At 36.3% G+C, this 17717-nt stretch overlaps 1 protein-coding gene across 3 annotated transcripts in view; it reads right to left on the bottom strand.

The window, feature by feature from the left end:
- srsf11 (serine and arginine rich splicing factor 11) overlaps window positions 1-17717 on the bottom strand; it is a 33984-nt gene that overhangs the window by 15256 nt on the left and 1011 nt on the right. The window contains exons 1-4 of one of the 3 annotated variants that reach the window (XM_069938441.1): window positions 10272-10367; window positions 9867-9986; window positions 9446-9555; window positions 6509-6610 (exon numbers count right to left, since the gene is read on the bottom strand). In XM_069938441.1, the coding sequence (XP_069794542.1) occupies window positions 6509-6610; window positions 9446-9555; window positions 9867-9888 (234 nt within the window). In that variant the 5' untranslated portion in view covers window positions 9889-9986; window positions 10272-10367. Of the gene's footprint in view, window positions 1-6508; window positions 6611-9445; window positions 9556-9866; window positions 10377-12689; window positions 12824-17717 lie in introns of those variants that run through there. The other 2 variants (XM_069938439.1, XM_069938440.1) reach the window with 2 other exon arrangements.

Raw genomic sequence — 17717 nt, 5'->3', positions numbered from 1 at the left:
ACTCTCACCAGCGTCATATAGACCAATATCTTTGCTAAACACAGATTATAAGATAATAGCTAAACTATTAGCGAACAGATTAGCAGAACAGGTACCGAAAATGGTAAATTTAGACCAAACTGGATTTATCAAAAAAAGACGCACAACAGACAATATTTGTAAATTTATTAACTTAATTCATGCAGTAGAAGGAAATAAAGCACCGGCAGTAGCAGTTGCTTTAGATGCAGAGAAGGCCTTCGACAGAGTAGAATGGAATTACTTGTTCAAAGTATTGCAAAAATTCAGTTTACCGGAGAAGTATATTAATTGGATTAAAGCATTATATAAGGGACCGTTAGCGAAAGTGACAGTAAATGGACATGTATCAAAGCAATTTAACTTAAGCAGGTCAACGCGGCAGGGATGCCCACTATCACCATTATTGTTTGCGCTAGCTATAGAACCACTAGCAGAATCGATAAGAAGAGATAATAATATAAAAGGAATAAAAATAAAAGACAGGGAATATAAAATCAGTCTGTTTGCGGATGATGTGATAGTGTACTTAACAGAACCAGAACTATCAATAAAAGAACTATATAAGAAATTGAAGGAATATGGAGAAGTGTCGGGATACAAGATAAACGTAAATAAAAGTGAAGCAATGCCTATGAATAACGCGGATTTCTCAAAATTTAAGGAGGAATCCCCATTCAGATGGCAAACGCAGGCAATAAGATACCTAGGTGTGCAAATAAACAAAAATCTAGGCCAATTATATAAACTCAATTACAATCCACTAATGAAAAAACTACAGGACGATTTAGAGCATTGGAAAGAGCTACCACTAACACTGATAGGAAGGATAAACTGTATTAAAATGAACATTTTTCCAAGGATACTATACTTATTTCAGGCATTGCCAATACAACTGACAGAAAAATTCTTCAAAGAGTTAAAGAAAATAATAAGGAGATTTTTATGGAGAGGGGGGAAACCGAGGATAGCACTAGACAAATTAACAGAATGGTATAAACAAGGAGGCTTACAATTGCCAAACTTCAAAAATTATTATAGAGCCGCACAATTAAGGTACCTATCAGATTTTTATCAAACAAGGGAAAAACCAGACTGGACGAGACTAGAATTAGATAAAATAGGGGAAAAGATACCTGAACACATATTATATAAATGGGACGAAAAATTGGTACAACATAGAACTTCTCCAGTATTACACCATCTCCTCAATATATGGAAGAAGATACATGTAGAAAGAAATAAAATAAATTACCAAATACCAAAACTAATATTGACGCAAAATAAGCTACTCCCTTTTACAATAGACAACCTTGCCTTTAGAAAATGGGAAAAAAAAGGGATTAAAAGAATAGAAAATTGTTTTTCAGGAAGTAGATTCTTATCCTTTGAACAAATGAGAGATAAGTACAATATAACGGGAGATACAGCGCTGGCATATTACCAACTGAGATCCTACTTGAAAGATAAATTAGGAAGCAACTTGAGTTTACCAGAGGGAAGTAACCTTGAATATGTGATTACAGATACAATGTTAATCAAAAGATTTATAAAAAATATGTATATTAAACTGCAAGAAAAGGAAAATGAGGAAACAAATGGTAAAACTAAACAAAAATGGGAACAAGATTTAAATATAAAGATAAAGAAGGAAACATGGGAGAAGTTATGCTCTGGAACGATGAGAAATACAATAAATACGAGGCTGCGTATGATACAATATAATTGGTTACACAGACTATACATTACACCGCAAAAGTTAAATAAATGGGACCCAACAGTATCTGATAGATGTTTTCGATGTAAAAAAGAAAGGGGAACAACAATTCATGCAATCTGGACATGTGAGAGAGTAGAAAAATTTTGGGATGATCTCAATCAGATATTAAATAAAATAACAGAAAACAATATACCAAAGAATCCAGAGATCTTTCTCCTAAGTAACATAAAAAATAAAGAATTTGGAATTGACTTGGAGGATGCACAAAAAAGATTTGTTAAGATAGCCCTAGCTGTAGCAAAAAAATGTATTATGTCAACCTGGAAATTGGAAGATAATTTGAAAATACAACAATGGTATATAGAAATGAATAAATGTATTCCATTAGAAAAAATAACATATAGTTTAAGAAATAATATTGAAATATTCGAACAAGTATGGGAGCCTTACATTAAATACAATAGCGAAAACCTACCGGGAACAAACATTACCTAAGTTGATGGAAGGAGAAGAGAAGAAAAAAATGGACTCAGTAGAATTTCTGGTGTATTTTTGTTGAATGACAACATTGTCTAACTGAATTAATGCAACCTAGATTGTATAACTAAAATGGATGAGAGGGGGGAGGGATGGGGGGGTGGCTTGGGAGGAGGGAGGGGGGAGGGAGAAAAAGTCACTGTAAATGTGTGGAAAAGAAAAAGTGTATATCATGGCTATTGTGATTTATGGTGTGAAAAATAAAAAATTATAAAAAAAAAAAAAAGTACACTTCTCTCCCCAAAATCTAATCCTGACCCTTTCAGGTACAGAAGGCCCTACAGCATCTGCACACAATCACCCGCCACATCCCCCACCATACCAGTGAACCTTCCATAGGCTTATGAGTGCAACCACAATAAAGGACATAGATTATACAATATTCATTAAACCCTTAATGGTTCTAGACATGCAATATTAAATTGTGCCAGTCATATTTAGCGTGTTCTGTCACATTTCATTAATCTCCTTCCTGCATATCCAAAAACCATTATTGATCCATTCAAGGTATACACACCATTTGGGAAGTGACAGAATAGATATCTAGACGAGATTGTCTCATCCAAATTCTGCAGGTCAGGGACATTAAAATGATTCTTCCCATTAATTTTGCAAATACATTTGTTAACATTTGGGCATTTAGTAGTAGGGTAGCAAAAGCAAACAACTTGATCCTGCAGATCAATGAATCTACAACCCAAATATCACAGCAACATAATAAGCCAATAACAAAATGATTTGCTGAAAAAACATTTAGCTTAGGAATCATCTTAGAGGAGCACATTGTCCACAGTATGGTATTTCTTCCCATGTGAATGTCCCAACAGGTGGCAGGCCCCCATGAGTTGTACCAGTGCAGTGTGGCAAATTGGTAGTGGCCAGGGCTGTTCACCAGCACAAAAAACAGGATATATTGATGTCCTAGACCTCTACAGTGAGCTAAGTTCACTGATCTTTAGACATATGACACAGGGTATCAGGAGATACTCATAAGTATAGCCAAAATCATTGAACCAAAGAACACCACAGCACAGAAACAAGCCACATAGTCCATACTAAACTATTTTTCAGTCCCATCAACCTGCATCTGGTCTATTGTCATCCACACCCATCCCATCCAAATTTAAGTTAAATGTTAATTCTTCTTTTTATTTCACTAAATTCTTGTAATTGCCATTCTTTTACTGATTCCATATATTCTTTTAAAAAAAAATATCCATTGTCTTGCCTTTCCCTTCTTCTTCCATTTCTCTATGTTCTTCTTCTTCTTCCTCTGGGTTGGTCATCTGTTGTTTCCTTGTTTTCTTTTTACTCTCTTCTTTCTTGTTCTCTTTATTTTCTATGTTCTCTTCCTGTTGTTGTGTTGCAGCTGTCACCCTCAGCTGTGGAGATCGACTCCTCAGCCGGTCCCCCCTCCCGTCAGTGTTATTTTTTTCATGCGCATGTGCGGTTGCGCACTTTTACTTGGCTCCGCGAGCCATTTTTGTAGTCCCGAGCTCGGAACTTCAACTGACCTTAGGGAGCGGGCTTCTCTCTCCGCGGCGGGCCTCCTCGGACAGGTAAGGCCTTCACCTTCTTCTTCCGACGTTCTTTCTTCTTCTCTTCTTCCCGTTGCTTTCGACTTTTCTTTCTTCGTTGCCATTTTCTTCCCACCTTTACTTTCACTTTGTTTTAATTTTTATGTTTGTGCCTTTGTGTTTTGTGTATTTTTTTTGAACTTTTCCAGAAAGGGCTGGAGTACCCTGACCGGCCACTACTCCATCACGTGACTCCTCCAAGTTAAATGTTGAAATTGAACTGGCATCCACCATCTCTATTAACAGCTATTTCCATACTCTCACCATTCTCAGAGAGGTTCTCCAGATGTTCATTTAAACCTTTAGACTCCAGCCATTTTTAACCTTTCATAATATACTGTAAATATTCGTGTATAATGCGAAAATAGTGTGTGGGGGGGGGTAAAACACATTATACATGAGAGTAACATTTTTAAAAAATTTCTGCAGGCGAGCGGGCCGAGAGACGCGACTTGGGCGGGTGCGTCGAATTATACACGGGGGGAATATTTTTTTTTTTATAAATCGCATTATACATGGAATGCATTATTCACGAATATATACAGTTTACTCCAACTGGTACCTTGGGTAAACCGTATAGTACAAACCAGCTGGTGGTTAGGTACAAAACCAGTCCCAGAAAACCAGGACATGGAGTCCAAAGGGTTAAACATTTCACTTTGCACCCATGTCCTTTCATTCTTCTCATCCAACCTCCTTGTAAAAAAAAAATTCTATATACTCATCATAATTTTGTATAGCTATCAAATCTCCCCTTATTTTCTGATGTTTCAGGGAATTAAGTCCTAACCTATTCAACCTTTCCCTATTACTCAGCTCCTCAAATCCTGGCAATATTTTGTCTGAATGCTTTCAAGGTTATTGGTATCTTTCCTATAGGCAGGTAATCAAAACTGCATACAATACTCCAAATTAGGCCTCCCAATGTTTTGCTCAACTTCAATATAACATCCCAACTCCTGTACTCAATATTTTGATTTATAGACCCAATCTACCTGACGCCACTTTCTAGGAATTATGCACCTGTAGTGTATTCCTAGATGCTCCTGTTCTACCTCACTCTGCAGTACCCTATTTACCACAAAGTCCTATCCTGGTTTGACTTCACAAAATGCAATACCTCTGGCATTGTCCACATTTAACTCCATCTGTCATTTTGTAGACCATTTAGTTGGTTGTAAACTTAGAAAGTCCTCCTGACTTCCACTGTATCCCGAATCTGAATATCATCTGCAAATATACTGATCAAATTTACATTGTCATTCATATTGATATAGATGGCAAACAATGGACCCAGCACTGATCCATGAGGCATAGAACTGGTCACAAGCCTCTATTTAGAGGCAATCCTCCTCTACCACTCATCTTCTACCATAAAGCCAATGTCTCATCCAATTTACTAACTCATCTTCAATAATGAGCAACTGCATTTTCTCCCATGTAGGTTACTGTCAAAAATCTTTGAGGTCCATGTAGTCAATACCCACCAACTTTCCTACATCAACTTTCCTACTTTCCTGCTAACCTCCTTGAAAAATTGCACATGATTGTGCATGATAGGCATGTCTAACCAAAGTCATGTTAACTCTCCCCAAGTACTTGTATACCCAATCTATTAAGATGCCTTCCAATAACTTGCATTTTAAATACCTCTCCTGAAGTCCCTACAAATTCTGCACCATCCCACTTCAAGTTCGAGGGAGTATCTTGGCAGGCCCTGGTGATTTATCCATCTTTATTTGCCTCAAAACAGCAAGCACCTCCTCCTCTGAAAGAAGCACAAGCAGTTTTGCCTCACTTCTATACCCTGTGTCCTTCTCCCACACAAACACTGATGTAAGAAGTCCATTTAAGATTCCTCCCCCCGCCCCCCCCCCAACTCTTTTGGTTCCATATGTAGATGAATGCTTCAATCTTCACAAAGACCAATTTTGTCCATTGCTATTCTTTTGCTCTTAATCTATAACTGGGATTTTTCTTCTCCTTGTCTGTCAGAACAATCACATTCCTCTTTTAGCCCTCCCAATTTCCTTCTTAAGTGTGTTCTTGGTTACCTGTATTGTGATGCACCTCCTTCTTAACTAGAGCCTCAATATGTATTGAAAACTATGCTTCTCTATACTGGTTGGTTTTACCTTTAATTCTGCAGGAACTCTGTACTCTCAAAATTTTCCTTTTGAAATTCTCCCACTTGCCAAGCACACCTTTTTCAGAAAACCTGTCCAAATCCACACTTGCCATATCTGTTTGAAACCATCAAAATTAGTTTTTCTACAATTTAGAATCTGAATCAGAGGACCAAAACTTCCGTTCTCCATAATTATCTTCAAACTAATGGCATTATGATTACTAGATCCATATGGTCACTTACACCTACTTCCTTCACCAGCACTGTCTCATTTTCTAGTTGGATATCCAGCATTGCTCTTGCTCTCTCTAAATAGGACTTGTATATATCAAATTTTAAAAAATCAATACACATTTTAAATATACTCAATAAAAGAAACTACAACATGAACTGCGGACAGGCCTTTGGAAGATCCAGCACATTATTTGATTTTGTAAACAAACTTGTAAAATTTTAAGCAATGATATACATAGTTCAACAATGACCATTTCAATGGTTATTCTATCACTGCTGTTGCATTGTATTTACCTGTGAATTTAAGTTCGCTCCTGGCAGCCCAAGTGCAGCAAGAGTAGGGTCCAAGCCAGGATTAACATTCCCAAGGGTAGCAGCTAAAGGAACACCGCTGAGCTGATTAAAAAAGATTAGAAGAAATTGTTTATATGAATGTTGAACATGAAAATGGCCTTCAGTGTTTCACTGCCTATACTATGACAATACATTAAAAAAAGTGAATTTACAAGTTGCCTTCAAAATTAAGACTTTATTTTTTTAAATATGTCATCGATCCAATTTAAATCAAGGCCATGCCACATGAAGTTAAATTCTATGTCCAACCTGCTCATCATTCTGGGTATTTATATAATGCATTGCTTCTAAAGCAAATTCTAAACAAAAGGATACCACTTATAATTTAGTACAAATGCAAAATCAATAGCGAGTTGGATAGGCAAACACTATTCAGTACAGGTATTTCAAACAATGCTGACAATAGTACATTTTATTTTAATTGATGATTATTTGAATGTCAATTTTATAAAAAGTTTATTCTCGCAAGCATTAAAAGACAAAGTCAACATTTTATTATGTTATTACTGGAATAAACATGCTGGAACAGATGCACAATTTAATACTGTATCTTATTTAGTTCAGTACGTTTCAGAGTAACTGAAAACCACTTTACTGAAATTACCAGTTTACCGCAAAAACTTTCGGTGGCGAGTTGGAAAAAAGGTTTTACCCGCCGTGCTCAAGTGTACTGACGCACTGTTGCACCATTTTGAATCCGACAGAGCCCTTGGGTACTCAAAGTAGGAATTAAACTTTATTTCATACTTGAAAAACCTTTGTTGTTGTTTAACCACAAGTATTATGCTGATGCTCCTGGGCTGGGATCAGAGCAGGGATCTCAGGCACCTGGGCAGGTTCCACAATGGTGGTGGGGAGGTGTTGGGATCAGTGAATACTCATACAAGTATTCTGCTGCTTAAACTGGGCTGCAGACCAGATATCTGGAAAATGCAGTTAACTGATACATGTCCGACCCCGAGCATTTCAGATATTCAGAAATGTACTGTATAGAACACATTTCAAAGGACCTCAAAGAGTAATCCATATCATACTTTAAATGTTTAAAATCTCTTAAAATATAACCCATTTTAAGAAAGACAAAATATAAAACTGAACACTTCACATGCTCATTTTAACTTCAGAATTTACTCAGGCCCCACTGCTTTTAGGTGACTTTGTAGTGGGCCACTGAACATGCCATGCCCGAAGCGGTGACCCGACATGAGGAGCCTGCAGCCTACACAGCTGGTCAAGACTGGCTATGCACTTCCAAGTCTATGCTCGACTCAGCAGCGCCCCACTCCGATGGGCTGCTGCTGGCCAGCCCATCGGGTGGAGCTATGGAAACAGCCATACCCAGGGATGAGAGGGGCTCACTGATTGGCCATTCCCTGGGTAGCACTAAACAACTAATCCCAGGAAGCAGATCGCAATGCCACCAGTTGGGTGGCATGATGATGTCAGAGATGGGCTTCTGAGTCCTTAATAAGCAGACCCCCCCAGCACAATAAATCAGTGATGAATTCACTTCTGTAGTGTGCATCTATCTCTTCTTTGAGTGTAACATCTCCTAGCAGTAGCAGCCGCTACAACATATTTTCAGTTTAAAAAAAGTATGTGAAAACAATGAATGGGAACATTATCTTTGCAAATTGATTGAGCCATTTCTGTTCAGCCAAACCTACTGAGATCCTCCAAATTATAGCCCTGAACTAGCTTCGCCCCCATTTTCTTTCATGCCCACTTCAAGCTTACATCCATGACTCCACATCCTATTTAGTGCACCCTATTCCAAATAAACAGCTCTATTACCTCCCTTTTTGTGTCATTACCAACCCTCATCTTAAAAATGCTCAAATCTATCTCACCCATGCAAGTTACTGCTGAAACAGAATTCCCTCTTCAAAGTCCTCAACCACATTGTCATCTCCCAAGCCCATTTAAACATTCTCCTACAATAAGTTATCAGATGTGAATGCAACCCAACTACTAAACAGATCAGAACGCCATGTTCAAGCATTTTCACTGCTGTCCACCTCTCAATTCTAATTTTCCAGTCACAGGAAACTGTTCTCTGGTAACTTCTAAAGAACTACTTTTGACTCATTTTCAACTAGAGAATTCCTCAGTGCTCTTACAGAAATTGGAGGCACAGTACTGTTACAGCACCAACAACCTGGATTCGAATCTGGCACTGTTTATAAGGAGTTTGTACATTCTCCCCAAGTCTGTGTAGGTTTCCTCCAGGCATTAGTTTCCTCCCACCCTTCAAAACTTATCAGGGTTGTAGGTCAATTGGGTGCACTTGGGCAGCACTGGCTTGTGGGCCAGAAGGGCCTGTTACCATGCTGTGAATCTGATTGGAGAAAGCCAATTTACCAACCAATCACTAGTTACTCACCATCCATATCCCTTGCAACAACTTAATGGAGAATCAGACTGCCTATAGTACATGATCTACAAGAGATTCCCATTAACTGTCAGAAATATTTCCACATTTAATTCGATTTACATTTTTCACTCCATCTCAGCTTGTCCTCGAAACTCCAGAAACAATTTCCATCTTCAACCTACCAAACAAATGGTCACCAAAAACCTGTTGCTTGTGTATGAACAAACACCTAATAGTATTTTTCTCAACTAAGGCAACCACAGTATTTTGCACACAAAGTTCAGGCAATAGTATGCACCAATATTTGGTTTTGCACAGTGAATATTAATATTTGACAATGCTTAAGGCGCCTTACGTTTGACATGTATACAGCAAATCCCATGTAAATATAGATGAATGGCTCATATTGCTGTTTCATGATTGACTCAAAAACCAGGAAATACTTAATACAAAGCAAATAATCGTCTATTATTTTTATTAACCAGAAACTGAAGTTTACTCACTGATGTAAGAGGATTTGGTGTTGGCAAAAGTCCACCTCCAGGCAGCAAACCTGCCACTGCATTAGCTGGTGCCAACAGAGACAAAGCCTTAGATTCATCAGGAATGACTCCTGTTGAAAAATTCAGATCTATATTAGAACAAACTCTGTGAACTTGTGACAACACATACATACACCTAGAAAAACAAGGTCTCACTGTTTTCAGCACCGTAGCTTGTAGAAAGTACTTATAATCTTGCTAAAATAGATTTATGTTTTACTAATTACAACTGAAACCTTTAAACTTTTAGAATGAAATGTCATAGATGTAAAATTTGATTTTTTTGCCCTGAATCTACAAATCAGTATATACTATAGCAATAAATAAATAAATATCACAATACACACTACTTTTTTTTGTAACACTGCCAAGATATTATCACCTGTACTCGATTTTTTAGTCATGAACCAAACGTAAGCAAGCACAGTCGGTTCTCCAGGGGTTGTGCTCTCAACTTTTCAAAAGATGTTTTATGAACAAGCGACTCGTGTCGGCTGCTTCACTATAAAGCACACAGAAAAATCAAGATACACAAGACAAAAAAAAGTTTATGATTTAGGGACCAAAATCATGAAAAAGTTCACTATGACTTGTTTAGAACTTACCATTAGACAGGAGAAATTCATGAACAAGCTGAAACATACTGCTCATTATATATTAAATGCTATTTTTTGTGCAAGTGAACCAATTTTTTTTGCAATGTTACGAGATATTAATTTGCAACTGTGCCCAAAGCCCCATAATCAAGTGACATTCTGTAAAAATATATATATATATTTATACACACCAACTGTATTTCTATCCTTTACAGATAACAGTAATCAGCACTGCATGTATAAGATACTGTGTGACACCTCAGCAAGAAAACATACAACAAGTAAAGGACACTCAAGAGAAACTGGATTAGCTGTAGAAGGCAAAACTGTTGGGTGGTATTTTCAGCAGGGCCTGGTAAATAGGTCTGGCTGAACCAGGGAAAAGAACTGTAAAACACAACAACAAAAAAAGAAAAACCACTGTTAAACAAAGGCAATGGTTCCACTTTCTGTACTGAGCGGTGCTGATAAAATTAACAGAATGCACTTAGCATAGCGTTATCTGGGCTGTTTACATTGATGTGATGCTACCAACTGTCATATCTAAAGGCTCATCTTTTAAATGATTTTATAAAATTTATTACGCAGTTCATTTGTACCTTTGGTGTTCATACTCAGATGAAAGAGCAATTTAACAGAAGGGAAAGGACAAAGAAAAAGGGGAAAAGGAAAACAAGCAAAAGAATGAAAGACAACTGACAGCCATTGTCTATCAGTAAACAGAGATCCAACATGCTGCAAGTCCTTTCTCAAGCTCAGGAAGTTATCATATTTCTGGTTGGTACTTAGTTAACTGAGATTTTTTATTACAGTACAAATTAATATCACACAGAAAACAAAACATGCAAATAAAAATCTCCACGCAGTACTCCAGAAAAGTTAAGATTCTGTGATGCAGATGACAACTGTAATTGGCACTCAAGTTTCTCAGTTACACAAGTTACCAAAATTTACAAGTTTTTTTTTAAACCAATTTCACTACACTAGAAATGCTTTCATCCAAGCCAAATTGCTTTTGATTAAGCTTAACTGAATGCAAATTCATCAAGTGCAAACTACGCACAGTAAAGTACTTTTGGAATACATGCGAAATAAATATCTAAAAACTAAAGTAACTAAGCATTCAGTTTGAAGCGCCAACTTGTCTGGAGCCCCCGAGAGAAAATTGTATTATTCAGTATATTACAAGGCATGATTGTTGATACCATAAAGGCGGCCATTTTAGCATACACAGCTTTGTGTTGTCATTCTCGGTGTATAATTTGATTTATAAATTGAATTGTTACCAATTACCTACCAGATCCCTACAGCTGAAAAGAAGAATGTTGGTAGGGAAAGTTGAGTAGGTTTATATAGGTCAGCACAACATAGTGGATTGAAAGGTCTGTACTGTGCTGTGGTGCTTTACATTCTACAATGTGCCAAAATTACCTACTGTTGTACATTATCCCTTCTAATTTTCTCCTTAGTCTCCCCACTTAGACCTGAACCCTTTCCTTCATAAAATCTAAACTGGATAACATCAAAGCCTAGAAATATAGAAACAGTGAAGAGAAAAGGTAGTTAACAAGAACAAATGTTTACAACAGGACAACACATGGGGACTCTTATGCTTGCTGGCCTTTTGTAAATTGCCTAGAATCCCCTGTCGCTGCAGAGGACCCACTTTTCAGTCATCGGGGAAGGGGCTCTGCAATTGCCTTCTCCACTATAAAAATCACACACACAGATAACAGAAAAATTTATTATTTTGGATGATGAATTTTTTTTATTTAAATGAAATTGTGGTTATTAAAAAAGACAGCTCCACCATTGCTAAAGTACACAAAAAGCTGCATTAACCTTTTAAAAAAATTAAACTGAGCCCCCCCCCCCCCCTCTCAATTAAGAACCCTTGGTATACTGCATAAAGAAAATCTACAAACATTTATTTTTATCAATAATACTAATGGCATTTCTATTTTTATTTGGGTGCTTTTGGAAAAATGAGAATTTGCTTTCAGGTTTGATGCAACTACCAATTTTTATGGCATGGTTTTGGAAAAATTGAGTTAAATCTGTAGCCATTTCCAAAATTAATACTGCAGTGCATGAAATAATTATGCCTTACAACTGTGTTACTAAACTATAACATTTACAAAATGACCACAATAGGGAAATTATTCAACATTAATGCAAGGTGTTTATTCTCATGTTCTACTTGTATATACAAGTATAGCTGGTACTGTTTAAAATTAAAGATGTGCGTTATACCTTTGAGTTCTTTGCTACCAATGTTACTTTTTAAAAATACTTTAATTAAACAATGCAGAAATAAAACCATCCAGAATCATCCTCTACCTACAACAAATGAATTCAGTGTTGATTCTACGCTAGTCATTAGCATAAAAATAATTTACTGAAAGAAAAAAGGCAAACAAGTTCCCCATAAAATACTTGAGATACAATGCAGCTTAAATGATTTGTATTTCTGATATTGTTAATAATGGCAGTATACCAAGGGTTAACATATGTTTCTCATGCAAGTTCAATGCAATTTACTCAGAAATTCCTCAATGAGTACAACTATAGTTATAAAGAGCCAAAACCCCAAGCAATAAAACACAAACCTTCTGTATAAGGTACAACTATCAGTGCTCTGTCAATGAAGACTGTGTTTGTCAAATGCTGCGCCACTCCCACAGCGTCAGGATCATGAAACTTTACGAAACACACACGAGACGTCACTGGCAATGGAGATTCACTAGGAAAAGAAAAATATGGTTGAACCAACTTTACATAGTGATAAAAACAAATGAAATGACAACAGCAACAAGTAAATTTTCCATCCTTAAATCAATGGTCTCCAGTCAAAAATGTTTTACATTTTTAATTTTTTTTTAATGTCTGCCAACATGTACTAGACATATATACAGGAGACAGAAGAGAAAATGGTGCCTGCACAACCCATTTTTTGGCAGAGCAACACCTCAATTTTGCCGTAAATCAAGTTTAAAAAAGTAAATCTTAAACCTGCAAGATGATTATGGGGCAGATGGGGGAAAGCAAAAAATAAAAATAACCACAACCATTTTAGTATCAGGAAACCAACATTACTCATTCCTTAAATCAAAATCAAAAAGTCAGAAAGTTGTCAATTATCAGTGATCATCCAGTGAGGCAGATTTGGTAGTTAGGCACAAGAAAACATTGCCACCATTTTAAATGCAGAATTGCATTTCATTAGCAAGAATAATCATGGAAGGATGTTACAATGCAACCAATCAATCTGCAATTTAAAAAACTATCTGAAAAGGACATTATAAAGGAAGCACAAAAGATTGGTTGCAAGATACTGACTACTATGACATCAATCTATATCTTTAAAATGTTCACCATTTTACATCATCTTTTTGATTAAAGTAGAATTGGCAAATGCTTTGAGATTGCTAAAAAATGAAATGAGAGTTGTAACTACAACACCTATTCCAATTTCTACAATTTTTAGCAATTCAGATTTAATCTCTATTTGAAGCATTTGGAATTATATAATTATCTTGTACATCTTAGCCCAAGTGCCACATATGATAAACTTCAGTTTTGAGAGCCACAATCACACAATTGCAGGTCACACCTACTAACACTACCATTGAGAATCATCTCATACTCAGTCAACATTTCTGCGAGCCGCACATTTTATGTCAAAGAGCCGTGATTGACCATCCCTGGTCATGTACAATGCTTACAGCTTAGTGAGACCTGGATGTAGATGCAAGTCCCCAATAAATTTCAGTTCTCCCTTTAATATTATGCCTTCAACTGGTCAGACAGCTACAGCAACTTGCCTATGCTAACCAAGCTAGTCCCATCTGCCTTGCTTTGGCCTAATTCCTTCTAAACCATTCCTATCCATGTACCTGTTTAAATGTCTTTTCAATGCAGATTGTTCCTGCTTTCACCACTTTCTGACATTTTGTTCCATATACCCACCATCCTGTCCAAAGAGGGTGCTCCTCCAATCTTGTACTTTTCCCCTCTCACGTAAATCTATGCCCTTTAGATTTCCCTACTCTGGGCAAGGGAACCTCTGACGATTTACTTAATCCATGCCCCTCGTGATTTCAGAAACTCTCCTTGTTGTCAATAAAATTATAATGACAAAAAGATGAGGATGGAATGACTCAAATTTTCAAGCTTGGATGTCACCTTAAAACTAATTCTCCCACCTCCCCAATACTAGATCATCCTTCAAGATCAAAGACAAATCAATGTACATTCCACTTCTGAACTCACCCTCTGAAAGGAATCCAGAAAGTGAATTTATAAAAATGGCACTCAGTGCACCTTGCAGCTATTACAGGATATGGATTAAAAACAAAATGGGGAACTGAGCCAGCCAGCATCAGATAACTAAGGATTGACTTTTGTTAATTGACCCTGGGGCTGTGACATCCATCAACTTTGGTTCATTTTTAAAAAGAGCAAAATATTCTCAAGCTCTCTTCTGATTTAGATTATTTATAAAAATGCAAAATCAAATCCCTATTTTATGGCTGAGTGCAGTTGTTGTGCAGCATCCTGGTTTTCAAAATTCTGGCTAGTTGAATGGGAATAATGAATGGAGCTTCCAGAACATGCCAAGTTAGGCAGATACAAGGGCTGTCAATCTTGTGGAATCTCAAGCCATTCCCCATACAGCCTGGCTACTCAATCCAAGGCAAAAGGACAATTGGGGCTTTTATTTGGGGCTTGAATTGGATTTTAAATTTTATACTCAAGCAGACCTCTCAAAAATAGCATGAAACAGAAGAGCAGAACCTGTAGAAATTTATTATTCTGCATGATACATTCATTCTGCATTTTTAATTTCCCCATCAATATGCAAGGACAAAAGACAGCAACTCACAATAAAAAGCAGAATTGTTGGAAATCGTACTTCAGATATTTGCAACAATAAAAGGGGCTATTAATTCAGGTTGGGAACACATGCTGCATCTATTTCTTTTTCCACAGATGCTGACTGATGCAGTTTTTAGCATTTTCTGGTTTTTAAAAAATTTCAAATATCCTTTTTTTTTAAATTGCCATTATATCACTTCTTTATTTCAAATATGGACACAAATTTACAAGGTTAACAGTACCAAATCCATTAGAACACAGTACGAATCCACTACTGTGGAAAAAAAACTCTGAGGCAGCATTGTAGGAAATCAATGAGAAACAGCGACAATCTCTTAGCCTCCATAGTTGCTGTCCAGCCTGCTGAGATCCTCCAGATTACAGCATCTGCAGTCCTTTGTGCCTGCTGTTTAATCCACTAGCTGTAGATCATACATGTTACAATTTAAACCTCAAGTGAGCAAAAGGCAGGTCTTCAACCATTTCAGAAATTTAGGTCATTTGTACTAAATATTTCAATGTGACAGATTCACAAGTCCATTTAAACGTGGTCATGTATACTGATAAAAGTACAAATTAACTTTGTTTGCAATGCATTGGATATAGTTTGTATTAGCTGAAACATTGCAAATGCATCATTCAATTTTATTAAGCTGAACCAGAAGCCACTTTTTTGATGGAAGTTCCTAGTAGTAGTGCAGAGGATCACATTTTTAGTGGATCGCTAATATCCATTTCCTTTTGGAACAGCTATGTGCAATTTTAAAAAGCCACGTTACTAATTTCATGAGATTTGAATCAAGTTTCAAATTAAATGCTTAAAAGCTTGTTTGGCATACTTTGGAGATGCTGCAAATCATTTTTGAATTCAACGGGCAAAAGAAATTGCATTTTTATTTTGCTTTTGATATCTTAGGCTGACCTCTGCAGTACAAGTCAAATTACTCTTGAAACAAGTGCAAATAAGTAGGCAAACAGTGACTGAGAAGCAAAAATACATTTTGAAAATAGTTCAATAGTTATATTCAATTCATACAAGGTTATCACATAATGGGAAGGGCTGCATTGCAGAAAGCATTAGATTTACCAATGTGTTATTCATAAAGCACATTAGATCCAGAATAATTCAGAACATTGAAAGTTTAAATAGTGAAAAGGACACGAATTAAAAATGATAGAAATTGAGAAGAATGAACTTTAGGTGTAGAAATTCAAGCAAGGTTGTCAGGAATAACTGTAGGTCAACCAGGAAGTGACAAAGCTTTGCAATGAACAAGACTGCCTGAGATAAAAGAGTTGCAGCTTGAAAAACAAGGTGACAACACAAGGAAACAAAACATGGCAAATATAAAATTCAATCATAATAGATCAAATTAAAAACAAAACTTACCTGACAAGGAGGAAGAAAATGGAAAGCAGACCTGGGCAATTCGTACCACAGCTCCACCAGTGGTGGGATGCCTGCTTACACTGACAGGCAATTGTTTACATATAAATTTTCATTATCAATGGATACATGGTCTTTTTTTAAATTGCAAATATTGATGAAAGTAGTCAAAAAATTGTGAAACAGGACATACGTCTATAGAGTGTCACACCAAGACTTAGTTAAAAGTTATTTCAAAGATTAAACAATCTCAAACAATTAAACTTTTATGAATTCCAAATTGTTGCTTTGAAATGCAGCATTTTATACAATGATTTGGCTTTCTGATTTTTTTTATATATAAATAGTATTATTTTCCAATGTAACCAGCAAACATTCAAAGTTATCCTACACTTATGGACATTTCTGTTCCCTTACTCAAGTGTTGAAATTAAGATTTATTGCAATTCCCTACTCACTCAGTGCCTCAAAACGAAGTAAATATCATCTAAGCATCACCGTGATCCTTTATTCTTCATCTTGGTGGCACTCTTGTGGACCTTGGTATCACATTTTATTGTGTCAAACAGAAATTTCCATAAAACAATTATCAAGCCAATTCATGTAATCAACTATACAAATTAACTAATTTAGAATGAATAATTTTCACATTAGAAGCCAATTAGAGATATTTTTCAGTAATCAGCATGGTCAAAATAACAACTAATGTTAAAAACATCAAAATATTAAAGTAAATTGCAGTTGAGATTCTAATTCATTGATATATTGGACGAGGTATTTTTTTGTCTGTCAACTTGCTCCAGAAAAAAGGCAAATTATTTCCCAAAAATCCTTATTTCCCTAATAAATCTTATAATTTATATTCTCACACAGTAGAAAGTTTACTAATTCTCTGTACTTTTAACCCCATTCAGCAGCATATTTTAGTAGCACATCAAGTCATAAGTTCCCAAATATTCATCTGCACTAGTTCTCCAAATTTAATATATAGATTCAGAAAGACGTATAGAATCCACTAACACAGGTTTTAAAAACCAATGTAACTTGATCTTCTCCTAAACTACAGTGGCTGTCATTTTAACTTGTATTCAATGCGGGAATTATTTGGTGTTGCAGAACTTTCTATCTAGAACATCAACATGTTGACATTGTGTCAAACAACTCCTTCGCCATCTATATAGAAGCTTGAAACAGCCAAACGAATTGCATTTCATGGTTTTAAACTTTTTTTTTAAAAAAAGCAATTGTTTTCCCATTATTACACCTACTTTCTGGAGACCTCCTGCAAGCGCAATGTTCCAATTTCATTAGGCGCTTGAGCATTACTAAATGAATTCCACGTTCCCCTTTCTGGTTTGATCCGTTGACTATG

Source organism: Narcine bancroftii, chromosome 5 (genome assembly GCF_036971445.1).
Source record: "Narcine bancroftii isolate sNarBan1 chromosome 5, sNarBan1.hap1, whole genome shotgun sequence".
Taxonomy (NCBI): domain Eukaryota; kingdom Metazoa; phylum Chordata; class Chondrichthyes; order Torpediniformes; family Narcinidae; genus Narcine; species Narcine bancroftii.
Note: the sequence above shows the minus strand (reverse complement) of the source record. Positions and strands in the feature narration are given on the sequence as shown.